The sequence below is a fragment of the Glycine max genome, chromosome 10 (assembly GCF_000004515.6).
Source record: "Glycine max cultivar Williams 82 chromosome 10, Glycine_max_v4.0, whole genome shotgun sequence".
Classification (NCBI taxonomy): domain Eukaryota; kingdom Viridiplantae; phylum Streptophyta; class Magnoliopsida; order Fabales; family Fabaceae; genus Glycine; species Glycine max.
The window spans coordinates 45,980,828-46,003,080 of record NC_038246.2 but is presented as its reverse complement, the minus strand read 5'-3'; the positions used below and the strand labels follow the sequence as shown (position 1 = coordinate 46,003,080).

Genomic DNA, 22,253 nt, shown 5'->3' with positions numbered 1-22,253 from the left:
GGACACCAAACTCTATTATACGTCCAAACCAATATGTTTGGCTGATTTCATTGGTTTGCAATTTAGAACATATCAAAGATTTGTTCTTTAATAACCTTTTGTTGGTAGACATGTTCCGAACAAGTGAAATTGCCAAGTGTTAACCCTTGCTGGGGCTTTGGCATGTAAGAGCTCTATTTTTTTAATAATATTTTTTAACAGTAATTAAGCTGAGATTAGAACTTATAACCTCATGTTATCCAAATCAATCAATAAGTCATTGGTTGGAGTGGTATTGGACTTAGTTCCCTTGAATAAGGTCTCAAATTCAAATTTTGTGGATAAAAAAATGTAATTGATAAAAAAAAATTCCACTAAAACTGACCAATCAGATTTTTTGATAGAAATAAGTGAATATTTCTTACCAAACATGATTACCAAAAAATAATATTTAAAACTAATACACTCTTTTGAATTTTTATTATTATTATTTAAAATTTATTAAAAATTATATATTTTGCAAGTCTTACTTTTTATTTATCCGAGTCTTATAATTTTTATAGTTTTTAATAAATTTTACCTAACAAAATAAGAGTGTATTAGAGAGTCAACTATTAACCCTCCATATCTCTTAATATGCATGCACTTACAACTTCCGTTATAAAACTAACTTCCATTCTCTTATTTCATTTCTTGATTAAATATTTGGTCCATTATGGGTTTGTGTTGGGAGATGACGAGGAAAATATTAGAATATTACCGCATCTTCTAATAAAGGTTAGTTTAAGTGGGAGTAGCGAACCCTGTTCTAACAAGAATTTTTTGGTTCAACTTTACTATTTATTTAATCGTGACGTCACCCAAATGTTAGGTGATCGCTAGAAAATTGAGACATGCACTGACCTAGAAATATGAAGCTTAATTATATTATTATATATATGCACTTAACTTTTTTGATCTATAGTTTTTTTACTGTATTCATGGACTCATCTGTGGTTTCTGACATAATCTGACCTACCAAAATTTGTGCCGTACTTGTCTTCTAATGTGGCCATGCCGTTGTCAAAATAAGCAGCTGTTGATATCACTAATAAAGTGCTGTTGACGTAATGGCTGCAAGAGTTAATGTGGCCACCATAGTCTTGGATTGTGTTACAATATATATAATCTCCTTCTCATGATCTCTCACGCATGTCTTCTCTATACACTCTTTATTTTTTCTTGAAGCACATGGTTTCTTCTTCCTTAGCAGAATTTTGATTTTGTTTTATATTTTTTCTTTTGGATCATCTTGTGAAATTTCTTAGCTTACCTAAGCCTGAAACTTCTGCTTCCTGAGTTGTATATATAACCTGTGCTTCTGATAGTGTGTAATAACTTCAAAGGTTAATGTCCTTTTTCATATATACGTTTTTCATTCTCTCTCTCTCTCTCTAATGGGGTTTGGAGTTAGAACATTGTTCTGCATTCTGCAATTATGCACTTTGAACCTTGAAAGTATGCAATGGGCCCTTTTGGCCATTAACTTTTTCTCCCACTTCTTCAAACACTATAATGGTCGCTTCGTATTTTTCATTTTCAAGGCTAATAAAAACGGGTTTGATAAAATGGTGTTGTATTTATGATGAAAGAATAAGATCTTTTGAAATGCTACGACCATCCTATTCTTAAACACACTTTTTTCAATTTACTCTATTATGGCGAATTTCACGTGAGTCTTATTAAGAAGAGAATAGGCTGACTTTGACAGCAGTTCAGATTTTTAGTATGGGTACAAGATTCATATGAACTTTACCTAATAATAAAGAGTATCGAAGAGTGGATATTACTAGCATATAGTAGCATTGCTCCTAAGACCTTTCTTTCCCTCTTGCATTATTATAACACATATTTCTTAGAGATGGGGCAAGAGTGTAGACCAGCCTCTTCGGCCCTCCTTCAATATATATGTATGTATGTATTTTAGTTATACATGTAGATTCTAGTGATCTAACGAGAAAATGACATGAATGGTAGCTGGTGATTAATATTTAATAATTGGTCATGCCATTTGATCTCCCGGCTCACTAGCCCAATATGCTTTGTTAAAAACTTAAGTAGTTATCTAATAATTTCTCTAAGGTTTCCGTTGTTATCCTCTAAATTAGTAATCAGGCTAAGATTCAAAACAGATAGATGCACGCTTAATGTAATTGAAATAGTTATTTGTATGTATAATGTAACAAATTCCATTAGAACTAAAATGATTCATTCATATGTCAGTAAATTGAATTGTTTTTATACTTTTTCAGGTCTAGGCCTAGCATGGAAAACAACCTTAACCGTGAAACAGAAGGGCATGGCTTGCCTAAAATTCCATCACTAGTTCAACATATATCATCAAATGATGAAGGAAACTTTGACAATGGTGACTTGAAAAATCTAAGCTCATCTTTCAAAGTAAGCCTCGTTATCATTCTGTGAGCTTGCAAAATTGAAAATATTGGTTGAAAATAAATTTCAAGAGATTAGTCCCTTTCATGAAACTATTTAAAACTTCTAGTATTATACAACATCCATTTTGCTGATTATAATTTAGGATATCCGTTTCCAATGACAGGAGAATGAAACAATCTTAGCAGGAAGCCAAGGTGATGAACATGCAGCCATTAATCATCGGAATAAGCATTCGGTATCTATCAACATACCATTCTCTTGTGAAGAGGTTCAGCTGCATAACACCGTAAGAGTTCTCTATAGTGGCGAAAATGATTTCTCTTCTCAATCAACTACTACAGACTCCAAGCCACCATTACCATCACAATCAATGCCAAATGGCAGTCTGCACTCAGAGCCAGCAAGCGGTGTCAATTTTAACAATCAAGAAAGCGTCATAAGCTTGAATAATAAGAGGATTGATTTTTTCAAAACATGGTCCAGTAAACTAGGGGGACACATATCAGTTATGAGTGGAAAGGTACATACAGAAAGTGCAGAAGATGATAACAGCTTATGCAACACTAATAAGCCTTTACCTGTTGATTTGTTCTTCAAAACATTGGAGGGTCCACAGTTACAAACTCCTAAGGTATGTGTTTACCATCTACAAGTTTAAGTGTACTCATGTTCATCTTGTGTAACAAATAATCCACTTCCTAGATAACTTTCAATGCAGTTTATGCTAATCCAACTAGTTAAGTTTGAGTCTTATGTTGAAATAAGTTAATCATTGTTTCCTAATGATCCTTTATCTTTTTTGACACTCACTATGACATAAATAAGTTAACCATTGGTGTTTGTCTAATGTATTTTATTTTGATTTACTTCTTCAGAAGTCTTCAGAAGAGATGGTGCTTCCTCAGGACAAGCAGTGGCCATTTCTTCTTCGGTTTCCGGTTTCATCTTTTGGTATTTGTCTTGGAGTTAGCAGTCAAGCAATTCTTTGGAAAGCATTGGCCACGTCTCCTTCCACTGCATTTCTTCACATAACCCCTAAAATAAATTTCATCCTATGGTTCATCTCCATTGCTATTGTTGCTACTATTTTCACCACCTATCTCTTCAAAATAATTCTCCATTTTGAAGCAGTTCGTCGTGAGTACCAACATCCGGTTCGTGTTAACTTCTTCTTTGCACCATGGATAGCCCTTTTGTTCCTAGCTCTTGGAGTTCCCCCATCAGTTACCAAGGACTTGCATCAAGCAGTTTGGTACATTCTAATGATTCCATTGTTCTGCCTTAAGCTAAAGATATATGGACAGTGGATGTTTGGGGGCAAAAGACTGCTGTCAAAGGTGGCCAATCCAACAAATCTCTTAGCAATTGTTGGAAATTTTGTAGGAGCCTTATTGGGTGCATCAATGGGCCTAAAAGAAGGGCCTCTTTTCTTCTTTGCTCTTGGGCTTGCTCACTACATGGTGTTGTTTGTAACTCTCTCCCAGATGCTTCCAACAAATAAGACCATCCCAAAAGACCTCCATCCAGTGTTCTTTCTTTTTGTGGCACCGCCTAGTGTTGCTGCTATGGCATGGGCTAAGATTCAGGGTTCATTTCATTATGAATCAAGGATTTTCTATTTCACTGCCATGTTCCTATATATTTCACTGGTAAGCTTTTATCACATTAGTACTTTAAATATGCATAACATAGTATAGTTTGCAATAATTTTAGTATTCAAGTGGCTTATTAGTTTCCTATGCTTTTGCAGGCTGTCCGGGTCAATCTTTTCAGAGGATTCAAGTAAGCTACACTCCTCTATCTATAACATTGGCTATTATTCCATTATGTTGATTTTTCTTACAAATATTGGATTTGATTCTGCAGATTCTCACTTTCATGGTGGGCCTACACTTTTCCAATGACTGCTGCAGCAATTGCTACCATAACCTATACAAATCAAGTCACAAATGTACTAACTCAAGCTTTGAGTGTAATATTGAGTCTCATTGCTACATTCACAGTAACAGCAGTGCTTGTCTCGACTATAGTGCATGCCTTTGTCCTACGAGACCTCTTTCCCAATGACCTTGCCATTGCCACAAGTGAGAGAAAGCAAAAACCACGCAGGAAATGGCTCCCATTTAAGACTTGGGAGCCATGATCACGCCGAAAAGACTGAAAATAAATAACTTGAAAGTTTGTGAACTCGGATAAAAATGATTTAGTTTAGGAGCTTATTCGAGAATCACACACTCCAATAGTTCAAGGAATACATCATGTATGTTAATACATAGACGTCTCAAATGAGGAAGAAAATAATGAGGCAACCAACATCTTTACTGAAAACCTTCAGTGGTCAGACATGGGAGGGGCATGAGTGAAAGTTTTAGATTTTTCTTGAGTAAACCCCATTCTAGTCCCTGACATTGTAAATGCTGATTATTTTAGTTCCTAATTTTATGAAATCTTCACTTTAGTCCATGTATTTACAAAATTTAGACCTTTATTGTGCAAAACAACAATGAAAAATGAGGTGAAAAAGAACTAAAATGAATCACGTTTTGCAAAGTCAGAATCTAAAATGAGAATTTTGTAAAGTGGAAGACTAAAAATGACATACTGTTTCATTAGAATAAGGGTTTAATAATTTTTTTTCCTATGATCATGTATGTAAATTGACATTCGAAGGTTCCGTGGAAAGAACAGAACAAGACTGATAGCAGTGTCCTGTGCATAGTCACACAAAGGAAACATGGTGGCCCATTATGGTGCATTTGGAATATTATTTGTACTAAGTCAAAAGTAAGAATGTTACTAAAAAGAATATGATCGAAGAACAGAGGAATTCTTCCATACACTCTTCAAAATTAACATTTTTAGGATTGTCTAATTTGACTCGAAGTTAATAAAGATGCATGTTTTCCAAAATTTCTAGCTAGAAACTTTATGGTAACGGTGTCACTTTGTCAGAGAAAACTTGTTTCATTTATTCTGTTTTTGGAATGATTCAAGTAAAATTAATGACAATGACAATAGATCAACAATAGTAAGAGATAAGCTCTATTTCCTTCTATTCAAGTAAATCTGGAACAGAAGTCTCACTTGATAAAAAAAAGCATCTAAATGTGAAGAATTTGAGCCAAATTTCATGTAAATCTCTATCTCAGTTAAAAATTAACATTTATATCATCAAATAATCTTCCGATATAATAACCAATTAATCTGTACCCTTGTCTTTAAGCGAACTGTGCATCCAAAGAGTGTGTCAGATGCCACTGGCATTGAAAGAAAAGGTCTTATGTTGCCTGCTTCCCAAAAGCTGTGTCAACTACTTCAGGTACTCGAGCCTCCTTCACGTACTCTTTTCTAGGATTCACCCTAATGCTTCTCGGGTCAAACTATGAGAGTTGCAAACAAATTATATATTGATCATTGTCCATGTTGAATCCTCAGCTAGTTTTGTCAGCATAAATGAGCAACAAATACAATGTGCCATAGAAAAACAAAGTGAATATGAATTTCTTATGGCACCTCTCTCTTTATACAAATACATCATCCTTTGAATGTCTAATATTTGCCAAGTTATTCACATGTTTACCATATGTACATGTGATTATGACTGTGTAAGAAGGAATTAAAACAATCAGTCGTCTGGTTGTAGTAATCCATGCCACGCTGAAGTTCAATATACAAGTTCTATGAGATTTCAAACAATGATTTTGCTTCCTGTGTTTCCTCATTAGTCAAGTTGATCGGCTAACTTGCATATTTAATTTCCAATGTTTAAGCTAATAGCTAATTGGTGAAATTGAGATGAACATTTATAAAGGTAATTGATGGTACGAGAAAATGATAATATAAGACCGAAAGATATAGCTAGATAAAGATTAGTTAAAAGATAAATAGCTAAGGTGAGTTGAGAGTGGGTTGGAATGCTATTGCTTCTTATTCTACTGGTAAGACCGAAAGATATAGCTAGATAAAGATTAGTTAAAAGATAAATAGCTAAGGTGAGTTGAGAGTAGGATAAGATCGATTTGCATCGTGCTAGATTATCAAGAATTTATAATTTGTGATGGATACTTAAATCCATAGCAATTAGATGGAAACTGTTGCAGAATCTCTATAATAATCAGTTACGTACAAATGGGATGGTTTACGGTCTTCCTTAGTTTTTTAATGAGCCTGTGATCATCTCTTTTCCTGACGAAGATAAGGGAAATAATGTTGTGCTTTGGTATATTATTAGGACCATAACAATGTAATCTACTATATTAATATTTGATATATATATATATATATATTCGTATGAGTTATATTATTAGTATAGGTTGATAATATATCTATTGCACAAAGGTTATGTCTATAGAACTAATCCAACATTAAATTGTTAACATATGATTTTTTTTTATAGGGTTTGAGTTCTTTTAGGCTGATGTTAGGTGCATCCAGTATTATTGTTGGTGCACCCAACATTTTTTTAAAATGTCAAAATTATCACATATTTTTTTCGCATTTGTGTTAGTTATATGTGAGGGTGGTCCATAAATCATACGAATCAAGTTAATCCGTAAGATTGAGACGGATCAAGTTGATCCGTAAAAGGCTTATGAATCAACTTGATCTGTAAGCTTTTTACGGATCAACTTAAAAGACTTACAAATCAATTTAAAAAGCTTACGAATTAAAGTTATTTTAGTTTTTTTTCTTTAATTACTGGGTGTAGCAGCAATAATGCTGGGTGCACCTAGCATCAGCCGTTCTTTTAACTTCCTAACAATTGAAAGTTGGGTCAGTGATTTTTAAACCAAACCAATTAGAGTGGTAACCAAACTCTATTAAGGTCCAATAATATTCTCAAATCCATAGTCCATAACCCAATAGGCTGTACCATCATAGACTAGAGTATTGCGGTATGAGTATTAATTTGTAAACTTATTTTTGGATTTTTATTTTTATTTTCTTGTTGGTGTTTTTTTTTTGTTGTTGCGTGTTTTAGATTATTTTAATTTTATAGAATTGATTTTCGTTGAAATTGATCGATCAATATGAAATATAAAATTGATTCATGTTTGAAAACTTCAATCTCAACGGCAGATTGTAATAAATTACTTCATATGAAAATTTTAACTTAACTTAAAATTAAGTTACATATTTTCAGTGCCAAAAAAAGTTATATATTTTCAACTTAATATGTATATTTTTTATGACCTCAATATTATCTTTAGGACTAAACATTCTTTTGGTACTTTGCAAGTTTGCAACCATACATGCAGAAAAACCTGATCGATTGATAGAAATAGAACTTTAGTTGATCGATCATCAGGTACCTTTTTATTTTTAATATTAACAGAATTCGGATTATATTAATTTTTTTTCCAGTTCTTAAGAGACAGCTGTGAGAAAGGAGGGAAAATGTACGAGGTTGGCGGGCCAGCTGGTGGCTTTTGGATTCGTAACTCAGAAGAAAATGACTACTTTGATAGTTGTCAGTTGAGTGCAATGAATTACAGAATTTGGGTAGACATAATTGCATGAACCATGAAATTTTCAATTTTTTATGTATGGCGCCTGACACGAAGTAGACATTTTCTCCAAGCACATCCCATTTATTTTAATAACTACAAGATCGAATACTAATATATATAACTCATATTCAGTGATACTAATATATATATATATATATTATGTTCCTCATCCATGATTGATTTCAAAGTGTCGCATTATTCTACCAAGACACCTATATATTTTGTAATCTTAAATCTGGTTTGAACTTTCATGTGATAAAAAATGAACTTTAACTAATCTATAGTCAGGAAATAGTTTCAGAATTAATTAATGTGAATATATCAAAGATTATATATTAAAAAAGTTCAGCATATTTTTAAAACAAGAAGCACGTTGGAAATTGAAGATATTTATTTGCAAACTTGATCTTAAAGAGGCCGGGTCCCCAGAGCTTTGCATGTGCATGAATATATGGTAACAGCAACCAACATCAAAGGAGTATCGTTGTCATGGTTGGCTATATATATATATATATATATATATATATATTTCGAATTTTCAATATATACAAGATTAATCAATGTTCCTGTCAACATGCTGGCAATCTAGCAAAGAAAATTAAGAAAAGGAACATCTAAACCATTCTGGATATCATGATGTTTCACAAATAGTAGAAACTGTTATTGATACAAATAGCTATGCTACCTTCCAAGGTTCCCTATTGTTTTACTAATTCAGACCTAATTTGTTACGTGAGCCTCCATTATTCCACAGCAAATTAAATATATAATAATTCCAGTTCAATGTTGGTCCATCAAATTGCAAACACTAAAAAATGACTATCATAGAACCGGATCGGGTGAAATAATAGCTTATATGATTCCATTCCATCTCATGCATGCTTTTTTAATTGATATAAAAATTGCTATGAAAATTAAAAACCTTCCATTGCGAGCAAGGCAAAACTCGAAGGCTTACAATCTTGTGTTCATTTGTATTCTTTTCTCCAATGAAGATGCTATATAAAACCGAACAACTAAAAGGTTGCTGATACAAAAAACAACAACTAAAAGGCAATTAACATGCCAAATGCTTTTAACAAAATATTCTATTCAAATTGAGTTAAATCACTCATATATATATTAGTTATGTGAAGCCAATATTTTTTTTTTGCGTTAAATTTTTAAAAATGAAAAGACAAACATGGCAGATAAAATAATTGTGATAAACAATTTGCTTCCCACATGTAACCAGGTTTTGGATCCCTAGCTAGATAGTTTTGTCCAAGAGTCAACGCACCCGTTTTTCAAAGAAGATGACTTTTGTAGTTTTGTAACATAGTTCACACTATTCACCGGCAATAAAATTGCAGTTCATCACAATACGCGTGGAAGTACATGGAACTATTAGAAATGCAATATTGGAAATAAGATTAGTTTTTTCAAATAATAATGCATGAAAGATTTTGATAGTTTTGTTTGAGGTCGATCTCAAGTATGTATAAATTTATTAGGACTACTAATCATGAATTGTTGTCATCATCTATTTTTGCCTAAGTATATATTTAAAAATATAGAAGACAAATATTATTTGAAATATCAAGGTTTTTCCGTCTTATTTTGAATCTTTTATCCATCTTTTCATGTATATCTGTATTTGTGTGTTCTTGAGGCTCATGTAGGAGAGATCACAAATATGTTTGGAGTACTTCTTCTGAAAGGGAGTGTAAGTCTCCCCCAAGGAGTGAAGAAGAAGCTGGAGAAAATTCAGATTATCAAGGAGACACATTTGGAAAGAACGAAGTAGAAGGATCAGATGTAAAATAGAACGCGACTTTCTTATTGAAGTTGTATTTATGAAACACGACTTACTCTTGATTGAGTAATTTTTCAAAATCTACTCCCTTGTCATAAATTTGAAAATGAAATTACCCTCATTGAGTAAAAAAGCCATGTCGTGCTATAATAAGTATAACATATTGGGTGATTTTATAATTAATAAATTTTTTATGTTTATGTATTATTAATGTAAAAAGTTTTACGTTGTCAACTAATAAAAAAATAATAATAAAATGACATGATTTATAAGATATATATTAACATCAAAGTCAAAAAAATGATCATGTATGATAATTTATTATTGGAAGATAGTGTAAAAGATTTTTACTTCATCAATCTCACTATTTATTCATTAATAAATATAAAAATATTAAACATAATTAAATAATGAACTTGGAAGAGAAAATAAATTCCAATGTACCAATTAGAAGAGAAAATGAATAACAATGTAGCAATTGAAAATTAGAGAAATTTATAGATATATAAGGGATGCTAGCCATAAGTACTAAAATAAACAATTAGCTTGTATACAGATATTTTGCAGATATATGCGTATTCAATTTTTTTAAATTATTAATGGGAGATATATGCGTATTTTAATATAATAAACTCAACCATATATATATATATATATATATATATATATATATATATAAACTTTTTTTTTATATCATACTAATCCAAAAAATTCTTCAGAAGACGGTAGCTAGGCTGAATGATTGCTAAAATGGTGAAAATTAAAGCGTCGGGGGTTGTTGTCACTTGTTACTTTTTGTCTATAATATATATCTTTGTGCTTGCTAGTTTTTGGTAGTATGATATGATGGATAACTCGTCATAAATGCAAGTTTGTAAACTTGAAATTTGTTTTTGGTTTCCTGGACTTGTCTGCAATCATTCTGGTTTGTGCAAATATTGCATTTCGGTGCCCACTATTAATTACTCAAGAGTTTAAATTTGAAATAACATGTTACAGATTTTTTTTTTTTGTTGTCTACTAAACATGTGATGATGAAGCGTCTAGTTCAATTAATTAATTGAATAATGTGTGTAAACTGTTGTAAAATTTTTAGTATCTAATTTTAATTTCTACAAATAAATTAAAAAAGTGATGATGAATATTACAAAAATAAAAACATGAAAAAACTTGTAAGGATTATTAAAAAAAATATTATGTTTGCAAGGACTTCAAAAGTAGTTAATGTTTTCTTAAATTTTCACAAGTGGATCATTTGTTATATACTAATATTTTAGCATGTATATTCCTTTCAAAAAAAAAATATTTTAGCATGTATATCACACATGATAAAATATTTATTTTTATGTAATTTAAATTTATAATAAAAATGTTTTAATATAAATTATATTATAATAATAAATATCTTTGAATATATAACTTATATTTTAGATGTACTATGAATATTTTATACTGTGATATAAATTTATATTTATCGATTGACAATTTCTTTTAAAAACTATTGAAATTTAATTTAGAGGTAGAGATAAAATATGGTATATTAAAAGGGTTTGATAATTAAAAAATTGACTATACGAGTAAAAATAAGAAGAGGACATTTTGAGATAATTCAGGAAATAATTTTTTTTGTTAGTTATGAAGGTAACATCTGAATTGCACATCCAAAAAAGAAGAGAAAAAAAATAATATTAAGTATGTTTAATTAAAAGAGGGAGAAAACTGTTTATTGTCAAGTTGTGTATTCTAATACAGGAGTAAATTTACAAATGTACTATCACTATTTAAAATGTTTTTTTTTCAATTAAAAATTAACATCCATGTATTATCAGTGTAATTTTTTTACACTATTGACTGATTAAAAATTACCTTTGCATAATTTTATTATCAAAATCTACAAACTATACATAATGATTTTTTTATTAGACAGTAATGTAAAAAACTTTTACTATCTATGCATGCATTATTTTCTCTTTCAATTATAGTGTATACTGTACCGCTCATTTTAAGAAGCCAAAGTCACAAGTAAATAATAAATAATGTTTCTGAAACAGTTAAAATCTTATGCAACCATGCGTAAGATTATAAAATCATGCACCAAAAAGTATCTTGTACCCCAATTACCGATGTTTCAGAACAATAGCCACATTCTATTTGATGCCTTAGCTAGAATAATGCCATCTTGTGTTTCTAGGAGCTTCTTGAAAATTAAGTGCGCTTATCTCTTTCTACAAGATCAAAATGACTAATCTTTAGCTTAAAGACTCCAAATTAAACTATCTTCACAAATTGTTCAAGAAATTAAGTTGTATGTTGTGTTATCTTTTATTTGTAACTAACCGTTAGACTTACTTCTCAATAAAGTTTGCTAATCCAAGCCGTCTAGTTATGCAGTGAACTTTCCAAATATCCACCTTTCTTAATTTAAATATAAAATCATTTTTCTTCCTTTTCTTTTTCCTTTAGTTCATATCAAGATTTTAAATTGCAATCATGGTTGCAATTTCATCGTGAATTTTAGTATTGCAAGAAATTACAGACAAATTACGGCTGCAAATATGGTTGTGAAAACCTTCACGTTGCAGTCAAAATTGCGACCAAACAGTTTTTCATAACCTTGATTCTTATGCAGCTGATATAAAAAGTCCACTTCCAAGAGCTATGTCATACTCATACATCGTATTCACAGAATGAAAAGTGTAGAGAAGGATCTATAAACTGATTGGCATCATATATACAACACAATTTAGCACACATTTCTAATTCAAAAATTATTTATAAGAATTTTTACATTACTAAAATAGGGAAGCAGATTCTTATTTGTAGTAAAAGTGTTCCTTCGTGTAGTAACAAGATTAAAAAATAAAATTGAGCCGTATCCACTTTTTATTTTCCCTCAAATTTGAGTGCAAAAAGCTTGACTAGTGACTAACCAACCACAACATTTCCCTATGATGTTCCTTTATCATTTAAGCAGAGGAGAGAATAGGGACAGGATGAGTGGCTGATGATACTTTGGCTTCATGCATATTCAGTTCATATGTGACTATTATTCTTTCTTTTCCTTTTTTTTTTTTGTGAATTTAATTTGAATCCACTGACGTGTACTATTAGTGAACCATCAGATTCAGATGCCACCTACTGAAAATATGGTCAAAAACTTCCACAAGAAGTGAAAAAGCTTTTAGTTACAAGTTACAACAATAAAATGCCGTATTTTTCTTCCTCATAGTATAAAAGGTTTTACAGTGACAGTAAATCAAATTTAACCCCTTCTCATTTATCTTCATCTTCTCCTTCCCCTTTTGCAGCTTCCTTAACTCATTCTCCTGCCATAAACAAAGTGTTGAAATTTTAGAACTCCAGAAAATCTAAAGAATTCTATGATGAGAAAATCTATGTTCAACTGTTATAAACATGTTGAACTTGCACTTACCGATGGATCTTTTGCAATGGAGAACTGCTTCATATATTGAGCTTTCAGAATCACAAGAGTAGCGCCAATCATCAGCAGAAAAGGCTACACTAATTCGCGGTGAAGTAGCAGTGTCTGAATAGTATCTCCTATTCTTCACAGCCTCACCTCTCTTAGCAACAGCATCAATACTAGGCTTGTGAACCCTCAGCTTTCTACACAAGGGCCTCAAGAAATTCAGATACTTCTGAAACACTCTCCTTGACAATGTTCTGCACTTTTTTAAGGAAAGGCATCTAGAAGGGCCTGTAGGAGCCTCACTCTTTGGTGCATGTGAAGATGATGAAACTAAGCTTGTGTTGGAGTCTGAGGACTCATATTCTTCCATTTGCAATGACTCAACAAAGAGAGGCATGAGGTAGCCATTGGAAAAGAGCTCATCTGCATGGACAAGAGTGAGAGGGGACTGTGAAATTGGGAAGTCAAATTTGGAGTCCTGTGAGTTCTTAAAGAATCTTTTAGAAGGTGGCATTCTTGGGTCCATCTCAATGAAGGAAGAAGTTTCATCAGATGCATCAAGGGGAGTTCTTAGGGAGCTTTCTAGGCTTTCTAGTGCTGATGGCCTTAGGTTCACTAACCAACTGTATGAGAAGCTTTCTATAGAAAGAGGCTGAGAAGTTTCCATGGATATGATATGCTATGCTACTCTGAAGATATAGAAGGAATCTTGGAAAGAAATTGACAATTTAAGGGAAGGGGATACAAGGTGGGCTATAGCTAGCAAAAACACTCACTCTTCTTATGCAGCATATCTTTTGACTTATATGTATACACATGCACACACACACATGACACACCCCTTAATATCATCTCTGTCCAAGAATTAGTCATGTGGCTGTCTGGAAAGAGACAATGAATTTTAATAATTGGAAATGAGAAAGAGAGAAAAAGAAACAGGAATGTGAGCCCACCAATAGACCCATAATGTCCTGTTTCATCAGTAGTTAGCCTCACCTTTTTCTTTTTAATCATTTATTGCTATAAAAATTTTAAAAAAGGGGGTTGGCTTGTTTCTGGATTTAACAGTCTAAATAACAAATCACATTCAAGAAAATCCAGGACGTTCATGCGTAGTAATATTCAAATGTTGGTACATTAGGAGTTCACCAAAAAAAAAGAAAAAGCAGAACTATACTTTTCAATGCTATAGTATAGAATGTTGCCTTTAAGCTTTTATTTTTTTTGTTCTGTAAATTGAAACTCAAAAAGTAATCAAGAGGAATCTTTGCTAATTACACTTGCCGACTGGTGGAAAGTATGATTAGTTTAAATCCTCAGTTATGTCATAAATCAGTGTTTTAAAATCAAATTAAGTTTGCTGTGTTTTGCTATTGTCTTCTAGTTCTGTGTAATAATATTATTTGGATGGACATGACCACTTTGGAAAGGTGATTTCATCAGTCTGATATTGCACTCCAACTGCTGCACGCCTGCAACACCAGGCTAAACTTAAATATAAAAATAAAATATCCCATCGTACTATATATATTATGTGCATGCAACCTAAATGACTTAGATATGTTATATATTTTATTGGATCATCATTGATTATTATATGCACGAGATACTCTTGGACAACATTATTGTTTCATGAAGAGAAAAAGCAGTGTACCATAGTACTTTAGTGGTTTAGCGTCATGCAATGGTTTTCAACTAGCACCAAATTAGAGTCTTATTCAAGAAATTTAGAACAGAGAGTACTATACTAAATATATCTATCAAGAAATTGTTCTCAAAGCAAGCCTTGCCACTGAGCTATTCCGGTGGTAAATCTTTATCTAGCTGGACAAATTGTCTCCAATAATAACTGAAAGCCCTTTAAAAGGTAAGTATTGGTAAATCTTTCTGAGTAAAAGCAGAATTTTGATTTTTAAATCGTATTTTACTTTTCTTTGGGAAAGGATCTGATAAGAAAAAGAGAGGGAGAATTGGATTGAAATAATTAAAAACTAAAGGACGAAATTCGAGCAAAATATTCCTTCTATATACATTAATAATTGTAAATAGATTACAAGTACAATTAAGCTTAAGCCTAAATTAAAATGCTTTATTAGGATAATTTAAAACAAAACAAAAATCTCAAATGAAATGACATGCACAGAATGAATTAAGATGCCAATTGGCAAAGGACTACTATATTGCACTCTCTTCTTAAAGGAAAGCATAAATTGATAAATTACATGATAACATTGCCATACGGCATATGTAACATCATTGTTGTCCTTGAATGAGTTCAACACAAATTTGAATTCTTAAAGAGCAAATAACATGAGGATCTCATGGGGGTAAGGAAATTCAGACTTTTTCATCCACTAGCAGCCTGAGTGGAGATGCACACAAATCTTCTGAGGTTTGAATGTTAAAGAAAGAAACGTCATTTTCATCCAAAATTGAGCAAACTGGTTCTGATAAGCAGTTCTATGAAATGCTAAAATAGCAGACAAGGGTCCCATCAGTTGTCGGATAAAGTAAACATCAACAAAGGTTCCTGGGACAAAAGCTACTGAGCCAGGATAGTAAGTGACTTGAAGCCAATTGGTCCCCTCTCTTATGTCCCCATTTAAGACAATATGTATTTACAAGTAAATACAACACTCATTAATGCAGTCTAATTCTGAAAAGAATGTTGCACCACTCATGCAAGCAGCAAGGACCCAAAGCATTAAGTGGTTTTGATAAAAATTGACAGAATTTTTATCTACAAGAATATATATATATATAGTTGCAGATATATATATTTCACAAGGGAGCATCATGACAACCAGCTCAGCAGCAGGTAAAATGTGGCTATAGGCATTAGGCAAACCACATGCACTCATTCTATAACTATTTGTCATTAAGTGCCGTTCAGGGGCCAGCTTGTAAGGATGTTAAGAGTGGGAGAGGCAATCAATGCATTATTGGATTCTGTATAGCAGCTTAAATAAAGCAAACTCTGATATTGGATTCTGTATAGCTTAAATAAAGCATACTCTGCATTGCATTTTCAGTTATCCTTCATTGTTCATATTTCAGAGGATCCCAGTTCTGAAACATTTTATCTTGGAATTCCATCAACAGTTGGCATTGAAAGTGTAAATTTTCAATCTCTTACTTTCAGTGAAAGATTGTCAAACACCTTAATGTTAGGCTCTACATACGGGGTCACGGCAAACAAGTCTCTCAGAAAACTGGCTTCGAACTGAGGACTTAGAGCTTCAAAACTATACTTGAAGGCATCAAGTCTCTCAGAAAACTGGCTTGCAATACTCTCTAACATACTTTTCCAATACACTCTTTGTTAATAGTTGAAATTTACTGGAAATTAAAAAATCCTAAGTGAGACTCATTAAATAAGAAGATCCACAAAATTGTATTTTTCAATAAATTTCAATCAATAATAAAGATGTGCACAATAGATTGTGTTGCTAACATTTTTCCTGGCAATAATAGTACCACTGATGTTAAGTGTTTAAATATTGACAAAAGTAGTACAACATAACACAACGCAACATAACCCCACACCACCCCTCCCCTTTCCAGTTTTAACTTTTAACTCTTCAAGTGTAGCTTTGAGAAGTGAAAATTTATGTAAAATCGTGGGCAAGGCATAATAAGTGCATCTCAATTTGTCTGACAGTGTGAGTGGAAAATAATCAGATCTCAGAAGAATGCAAAAAAAGTATGAAAATCTGTCAAAAACTTTTATTTCATGAGATCCAGAAATACAAAAGCATTCCACAAACTATGCAACAACATTGATGGCAAGAGGTTCCTAGAACGTACAAAGACAGTGCCCATCACCATGCCAAGAAATACAAGTGGTAGCACCCTCTGGATGTTAAAATGTGCCAATGCAAAAGCTATTGAGCTAACTAATATTGCACTCCATACAGGCATGTACTTGGTTAAAGATGGGAGAAGGAAACCACGGAAGACAATCTCCTCCCATATCGGGGCACAGACTGAGACTATCACTGCATAGAGGGCCATTGCCACAAGGTCTCGTGCAACAATGGACTGCTCTACACTTGAGATGGCAACTGGAGTATATTGAAGAACAGGCAACAAATTTAGGTTCATTTGTGATAGCTGATTGATAAGGGGGAACATGAGGCAGCCTAAACCAACATCAAACGGCCACTTCCCCTTGAGTTCAAATTTGAACCAATCAGATGAAAGAGGTTGAAACTTTGCAAGACAATGGTGAAGAATTGCTATCCCAATCACACCTTCGGCAACATCGGTCAAGAGGCTGTACAATGCTTGCCCTCTGTATGTAAGAGATTCCTTTCTAAACCCTGCTGTGTATGCTAAAAATGGAACTATCCAAGTTCCTACAAACCAAAATGAGGCAATCCAGAGAAGCATTACCTGCAGAACCCAACTTAGTTTGCTCTTCTAAAAGTGATGATACTAAGAAGGAGACCAATCAAATAGACTGTATAGTTTCTGAATATATGTCAATTTCATCCACTTACAAGTTCTTAACTGAAGTGGACTATAACAAATAGCCTTACTATCAAATCAATAAAAAATTATGATAATTAACCAACTTTTAGAAATGAAATAAAATTTTATTTCTGATGCTAAAATCTAAGAGCAAGTTAGATACAGTGAATGGTATTTTGCAGAATACAAAAAAAGAATAAAGAATGACATTGAAGTAATCATTCTCATTCTAGTGCTTGGTAACATCATGACTTCAGAACATATTTTATCTTTGGTACAAGGAATAGGATCAGAATTGTAATCAAATGATATCAATAACTCCTGTAAAAATCAACTATTATAATTGTTAACAAAATATAATTATTTTTACATTTTTTCCACTTAAAAAAAAACTAAAAAGATGTAATCAAGTTAGGTTTGTCCAAATATTTTCTTTAGCATTAGGTTGTGCTTTCCAAATTAAGATGGCAAAGTGGAAACAGGTGAAAAGTTTTGCTACTAATTTTTAAATCTAGAGTACAAAACATACTCTAAGCATTGATAATGGTTAAGAAAGAATATACTTTACCTGAACAATGATCTTTGCTGTCCAAGGAACTGACCAGGGTTCCACACCACGAATGACAGTTACGACCTGACATGTTAGAAAACAATACTTTTACCATTTTTGAGACTCCCTAAAGATTTTTGAATTGTCTATGATAGAGATCTAGAGACTGATAGGGACAGAATAGTATTGATTAATACAGAAATGAACTAATAAAGCTCTTACAATCAAGAAACCAGAGAGAATACCCAGAGCCTAGGCTCTTACTGGGCAATAACTTCCCCGCTCAAAAATAAAAATACTATTCACCTCCTTCCCACCACTATCCACACCTTCTCCATATAAACCCACTACTAGCCAATCAATCCCTTTCTCTTCACAGTCGCAACATCACAGTCTCCCATCCCTCTTGTTCCTTTTCCATCTTCTAGAATATACTTTCCAAGTGGATAGCTTATTTGGGCTCATACCCAAAATCTGATCTACTTCACCATTTGGCTCAAAAGCCCAATCAGTAAGTGTTTAAATACTTAGTTACAGACAAATGGTGAAGATTTAAAAGCATATTGATGTTTGATAGTTCGATGATGTTAGAATTTCTTTTCAGATAATTCAAATCAATTGGAAGAACCAGAATGACAACAGCTAATTCATGTTAGCCAAAGACAAAAAATCTATGACTCTTACCAAATGTAGTTCCTTGATTTGGTTTTAATCTGATGGTTGAAAATACTTCCAAATTAATTGTAGATCTTATAATTAACTACAAAAGAGGAAAATCCGTTTAAAAGCTATCCCTTTGAGAAATATTAATTCTCTCTCATATATAATCTCTTTTTCAGTCTCCTCTGCCTTCTCTTTTTGTTCTTTCTTCACTCTCATATGAATATGTACACAAAGTGTAAAGACTTATTTTTTTCATTATTATTTTCTAACAATACAGAGCATAAAGTTGAAATAAGATGAATAATCATGAGTTTGCTTCATGTTTGTTACCATATTTACTATTTTCACAGCTGAAAACTTACCTTAGCCATGGTTCTAAAACTATGAGCACCTAAATCATGAGAAACATGACTTATTTCCTTTGGGTAGTCAAGTGCTAATATGGAATGGAGAGTGAACATAGAGGCAACTCCTGGTTCAGATTATCCTATGGAATTAAATCGGAATGGTATGTCATATTTGTCAAGAAGATCGGAGGATAAGATGGTAGGTGATTCAGTAGACACATCCAATGCGGAAGGCTTGAAAAGATGATGAACAATTGTAATAGAAAGTCAAGAACATTTGCAATTGGATCTTTAAATTTAAGAGCAACTGGGTTATGGATCTCATTCAGTTCATTGAAGTAGCATAACCAACCATTTTTGTGGGAGAAAATAGTTGAAATGTCAAATAGTTTATGGATCTTCATCCAAAAGTTTCACCTGGTACATTTGATGGAAGTTACGAAATCAGGTTGATCAACTATTAAGATCGTGTAGTAAAAAATACTTTATGCAGTCTACCCACTTGGTTGTTAGGATGTCCCACATCACCTGCCTCAATTCTCGAAGTGTAGCTTATATATCTGTTGGACAAATTCACTTAGCGCCAATTGGTTTTAAGCTGAAACCTAACATAGTATCAAAGCCTATAGCCCATCTTGGTTCTTGCTTTTTCTAGTAGGTTCGCTTGTTCTTGGGATGCAACTTATATATCTGTTGGACAACTTTATTTAGCGCCAATTAATTTTAAGCTAAAATCTAATATTGGTTACTACTTATAATAATCTTTGAATAGAATGACAAAGTTTTGTGCCATGAAGAACATAACAGAAAAAGAAAATAGGAAAAAAAAGAGTAAATCCCCATTCTAGTCCTTGAGATTATAATAAACCTTCATTTAATTGGTTTTGCTAAAATTCATTTATTTTAGTCTTTTTTCACTTCATTTTTTTACTATCGTTTTTGCATGTAAAAGGATTAAAGTGAATGTAATTTGGTAAAATCAAGGACTAGAATGCGAGTTCACTTAGAATAACAATTTAGTCATTTTTCTTTGTTGACTTAAAACTGAGATAAGATAATGTTAATCTAAAGATGAAAAAGGTAAATAGAGAACAAGTTGAAGAATAAAACAAGCAAAAAAGTTCACTTAAAAACAGTTATACAAGAATAGTATGAGAGAAAAATGGTTTTAAATTACGATTTGCATCTGCAATATTGTAGTTTTGGTGGTCTCTATCCGCAACTACAATTGCAACCACATTAACCTTAGTTGTCTGCAACTTTTGTAATGATATGATCTTGAATTTATTCAAGAAAATACGGAGACTAGCTCCACATAGTAAAGATGAACCTCTAGAATTCCAGAAAAAAACAAAAAAAGAATATACCACAGGTCATTTGAAAGAACTGAAACCTCCCCCAAGTCCCCACTGAATTGCCTACCTCTGTCACTCCCTCTCTTTCCTTATATCCCACACAGCCTCTAACTTTACTACTTAGTTTCCCACACCATTTTTCATGTAAGCAAGTTTGTTATAACCTAAATAAATCCCTCTTCTCTTCTTACTCATATTTATCACATGGTGCCGATGTGTCATGGTTTAGCACAGGAGTGCCTAACATAATCACAAAGCAACCAAAACCACAACTACAATTCAAAACCATGAATCTAAAACAATATAGCATTTAAGAGGGTTTATCTTTATGCAATGACATTCTTCACAATATATTTAGACACATTTCATCTATTAGATAAAATTATGGAAATTAGATAGAAGTCGTAAAAGACTTTTACAGCTTACTCTCACGGGTACAGCGGTGGCAATTCATGGGGTTGTGCAGTTTAAAACAAGATCAACACAGCCAACACATTAGCAAGGTATAGAGAATTTAACAAATCAGCACTTACTAAGAACTAAAACTTCACATCTTCAAAGCAAAAGATAGACTCCAAGAGACAGCAAAGCAAATGAATAATTTCCTTGTTTACACAAATCAGAAAGAAACATAAATACCGTAAGGATAGTTGCAAGCCAATCTTTCTTCAGGTTTTTGGACTGGTCACCTTCGAGCTTCACCAAATCTTCAGACAATTTATCTTCTTTGAGCTCAGAACCATCAGTTTCCGATGAAGTGTTTCCATGCCTTAAACACAAAAATCTCCATTGCTAGAATGGACAAATGATTGATTCAGGTCAGAACAAAAAACTAAACTAAACTAAACTAAACTAACTTCATACACCAACGGCCCATTTCACACATCAATCCAATCATTATATTAAATGTCTTTATATTAATAATTAAATAAATATTAAAAAACCCACTATCCAAATGACCTATTAGATAAAATAATAATAAAAAATATATACTTTTCACAGATTTTGTTCAAAAACCAAACTTACCTTTTTAGGAAACGTGACTGCTGATTGGGATGGAATAGAAGAGGAGGGTGGATTGAAAAGGGTAACCCTGGAATTTTGGCGAAGTGGGAGAGAGAAGGGAAGGGAAGAAATGGTGGTGGACATTGATGGCAGTGCCACACTGGAGATTGATGAATAGGGTTAATTGTTTCAGTGTGCATCACAGTCACAGACAAAAATGGCCATTGGATTGGAGCTTCCACTCCCACCAATGAAACCAACGCACACCCATTGGGTTCTGCTAATAATAATAATAATAATATCTTGTGTCAAATGCCTAAAACCTTGGATTAATCTTTGGCCTTATTCAATTTTTCTTAGCCTTAACCTTAGTGATAAATTAAAAATTATTAATTATCACATCATGGGTGAGGGCATGGGTTGCACATGGCAGCAATTTTGCTTCCGTTGTATAATATCCACATCTTATTAGGACGTGGCTGTCTTTGAAGGGTAGGTTGATGTTGGATATTTTGTCATTAACATTTTTGTTACCTTCGACTTCTGGTACAACTTTTTTGCATTTTATTGAAATCCATACATATACTGGGAGAGTGAAGGGGAAGCCAACACATTGAATTAACATCAACATTTTTGTTATACTTATGTTTTCAATTCATGGCCAAATTAATAAGCTAACGTGTGTGTGTCTCTAAAGAAAGGAGGAAAAA

General features: G+C 32.6%; 3 protein-coding genes across 7 annotated transcripts; 1 reads left to right on the top strand and 2 right to left on the bottom strand.

Moving 5' to 3' along the window:
• Nucleotides 1-1,158: 1,158 nt before the first annotated feature.
• On the top strand, nt 1,159-4,873 carry LOC100789128 (S-type anion channel SLAH2). The gene is made up of 6 exons (XM_006589452.4): nt 1,159-1,364; nt 2,271-2,418; nt 2,579-3,046; nt 3,291-4,064; nt 4,166-4,197; nt 4,282-4,873. Exons 2-6 carry the CDS (start codon nt 2,284-2,286, stop codon nt 4,556-4,558), a joined length of 1,686 nt encoding a protein of 561 aa, XP_006589515.1. The 5' UTR covers nt 1,159-1,364; nt 2,271-2,283; the 3' UTR covers nt 4,559-4,873.
• A 7,909-nt stretch (nt 4,874-12,782) lies between these two features.
• LOC100776507 (probable membrane-associated kinase regulator 6-like) lies at nt 12,783-13,849 on the bottom strand. The gene is made up of 2 exons (NM_001253029.2): nt 13,154-13,849; nt 12,783-13,046 (listed from the first exon to the last, which is right to left on the bottom strand). Exons 1-2 carry the CDS (start codon nt 13,815-13,817, stop codon nt 13,039-13,041), a joined length of 672 nt encoding a protein of 223 aa, NP_001239958.1. The 5' UTR covers nt 13,818-13,849; the 3' UTR covers nt 12,783-13,038.
• LOC100775964 (uncharacterized) lies at nt 12,999-21,903 on the bottom strand. 5 transcript variants are annotated; one of them, NR_182776.1, is made up of 5 exons: nt 21,565-21,903; nt 21,178-21,330; nt 18,192-18,257; nt 13,154-13,573; nt 12,999-13,046 (listed from the first exon to the last, which is right to left on the bottom strand). NR_182776.1 is itself a non-coding variant. In NM_001252844.3 (4 exons), exons 1-4 carry the CDS (start codon nt 21,685-21,687, stop codon nt 16,877-16,879), a joined length of 1,011 nt encoding a protein of 336 aa, NP_001239773.1. In that variant the 5' UTR covers nt 21,688-21,903; the 3' UTR covers nt 16,183-16,876. The 5 variants fall into 5 exon arrangements, 2 of the variants coding, with proteins under 2 accessions (NP_001239773.1, XP_040861503.1); NR_182777.1 differs by lacking the exon at nt 12,999-13,046 and having other exon boundaries at nt 13,543-14,622; NR_182775.1 differs by lacking the exons at nt 12,999-13,046; nt 13,154-13,573 and adding an exon at nt 16,183-17,508.
• Nucleotides 21,904-22,253: the final 350 nt, after the last annotated feature.

Bases quoted from the DNA above. Each gene is read 5' to 3' on its own strand.
- LOC100789128 (XM_006589452.4), top strand. From the start codon at position 2,284: ATGGAAAACAACCTTAACCGTGAAACAGAAGGGCATGGCTTGCCTAAA. The intron at 2,419-2,578 runs GTAAGCCTCGTT...TTCCAATGACAG, and splicing joins ATCTAAGCTCATCTTTCAAA to GAGAATGAAACAATCTTAGC. The intron at 4,198-4,281 runs GTAAGCTACACT...TTGATTCTGCAG, and splicing joins AATCTTTTCAGAGGATTCAA to ATTCTCACTTTCATGGTGGG.
- LOC100776507 (NM_001253029.2), bottom strand. From the start codon at position 13,817: ATGGAAACTTCTCAGCCTCTTTCTATAGAAAGCTTCTCATACAGTTGG.
- LOC100775964 (NM_001252844.3), bottom strand. From the start codon at position 21,687: ATGTCCACCACCATTTCTTCCCTTCCCTTCTCTCTCCCACTTCGCCAA. The intron at 21,331-21,564 runs GTAAGTTTGGTT...TGTCCATTCTAG, and splicing joins CAGTCACGTTTCCTAAAAAG to CAATGGAGATTTTTGTGTTT. The intron at 18,258-21,177 runs GTATTTATGTTT...CTAACATGTCAG, and splicing joins GGCTTGCAACTATCCTTACG to GTCGTAACTGTCATTCGTGG.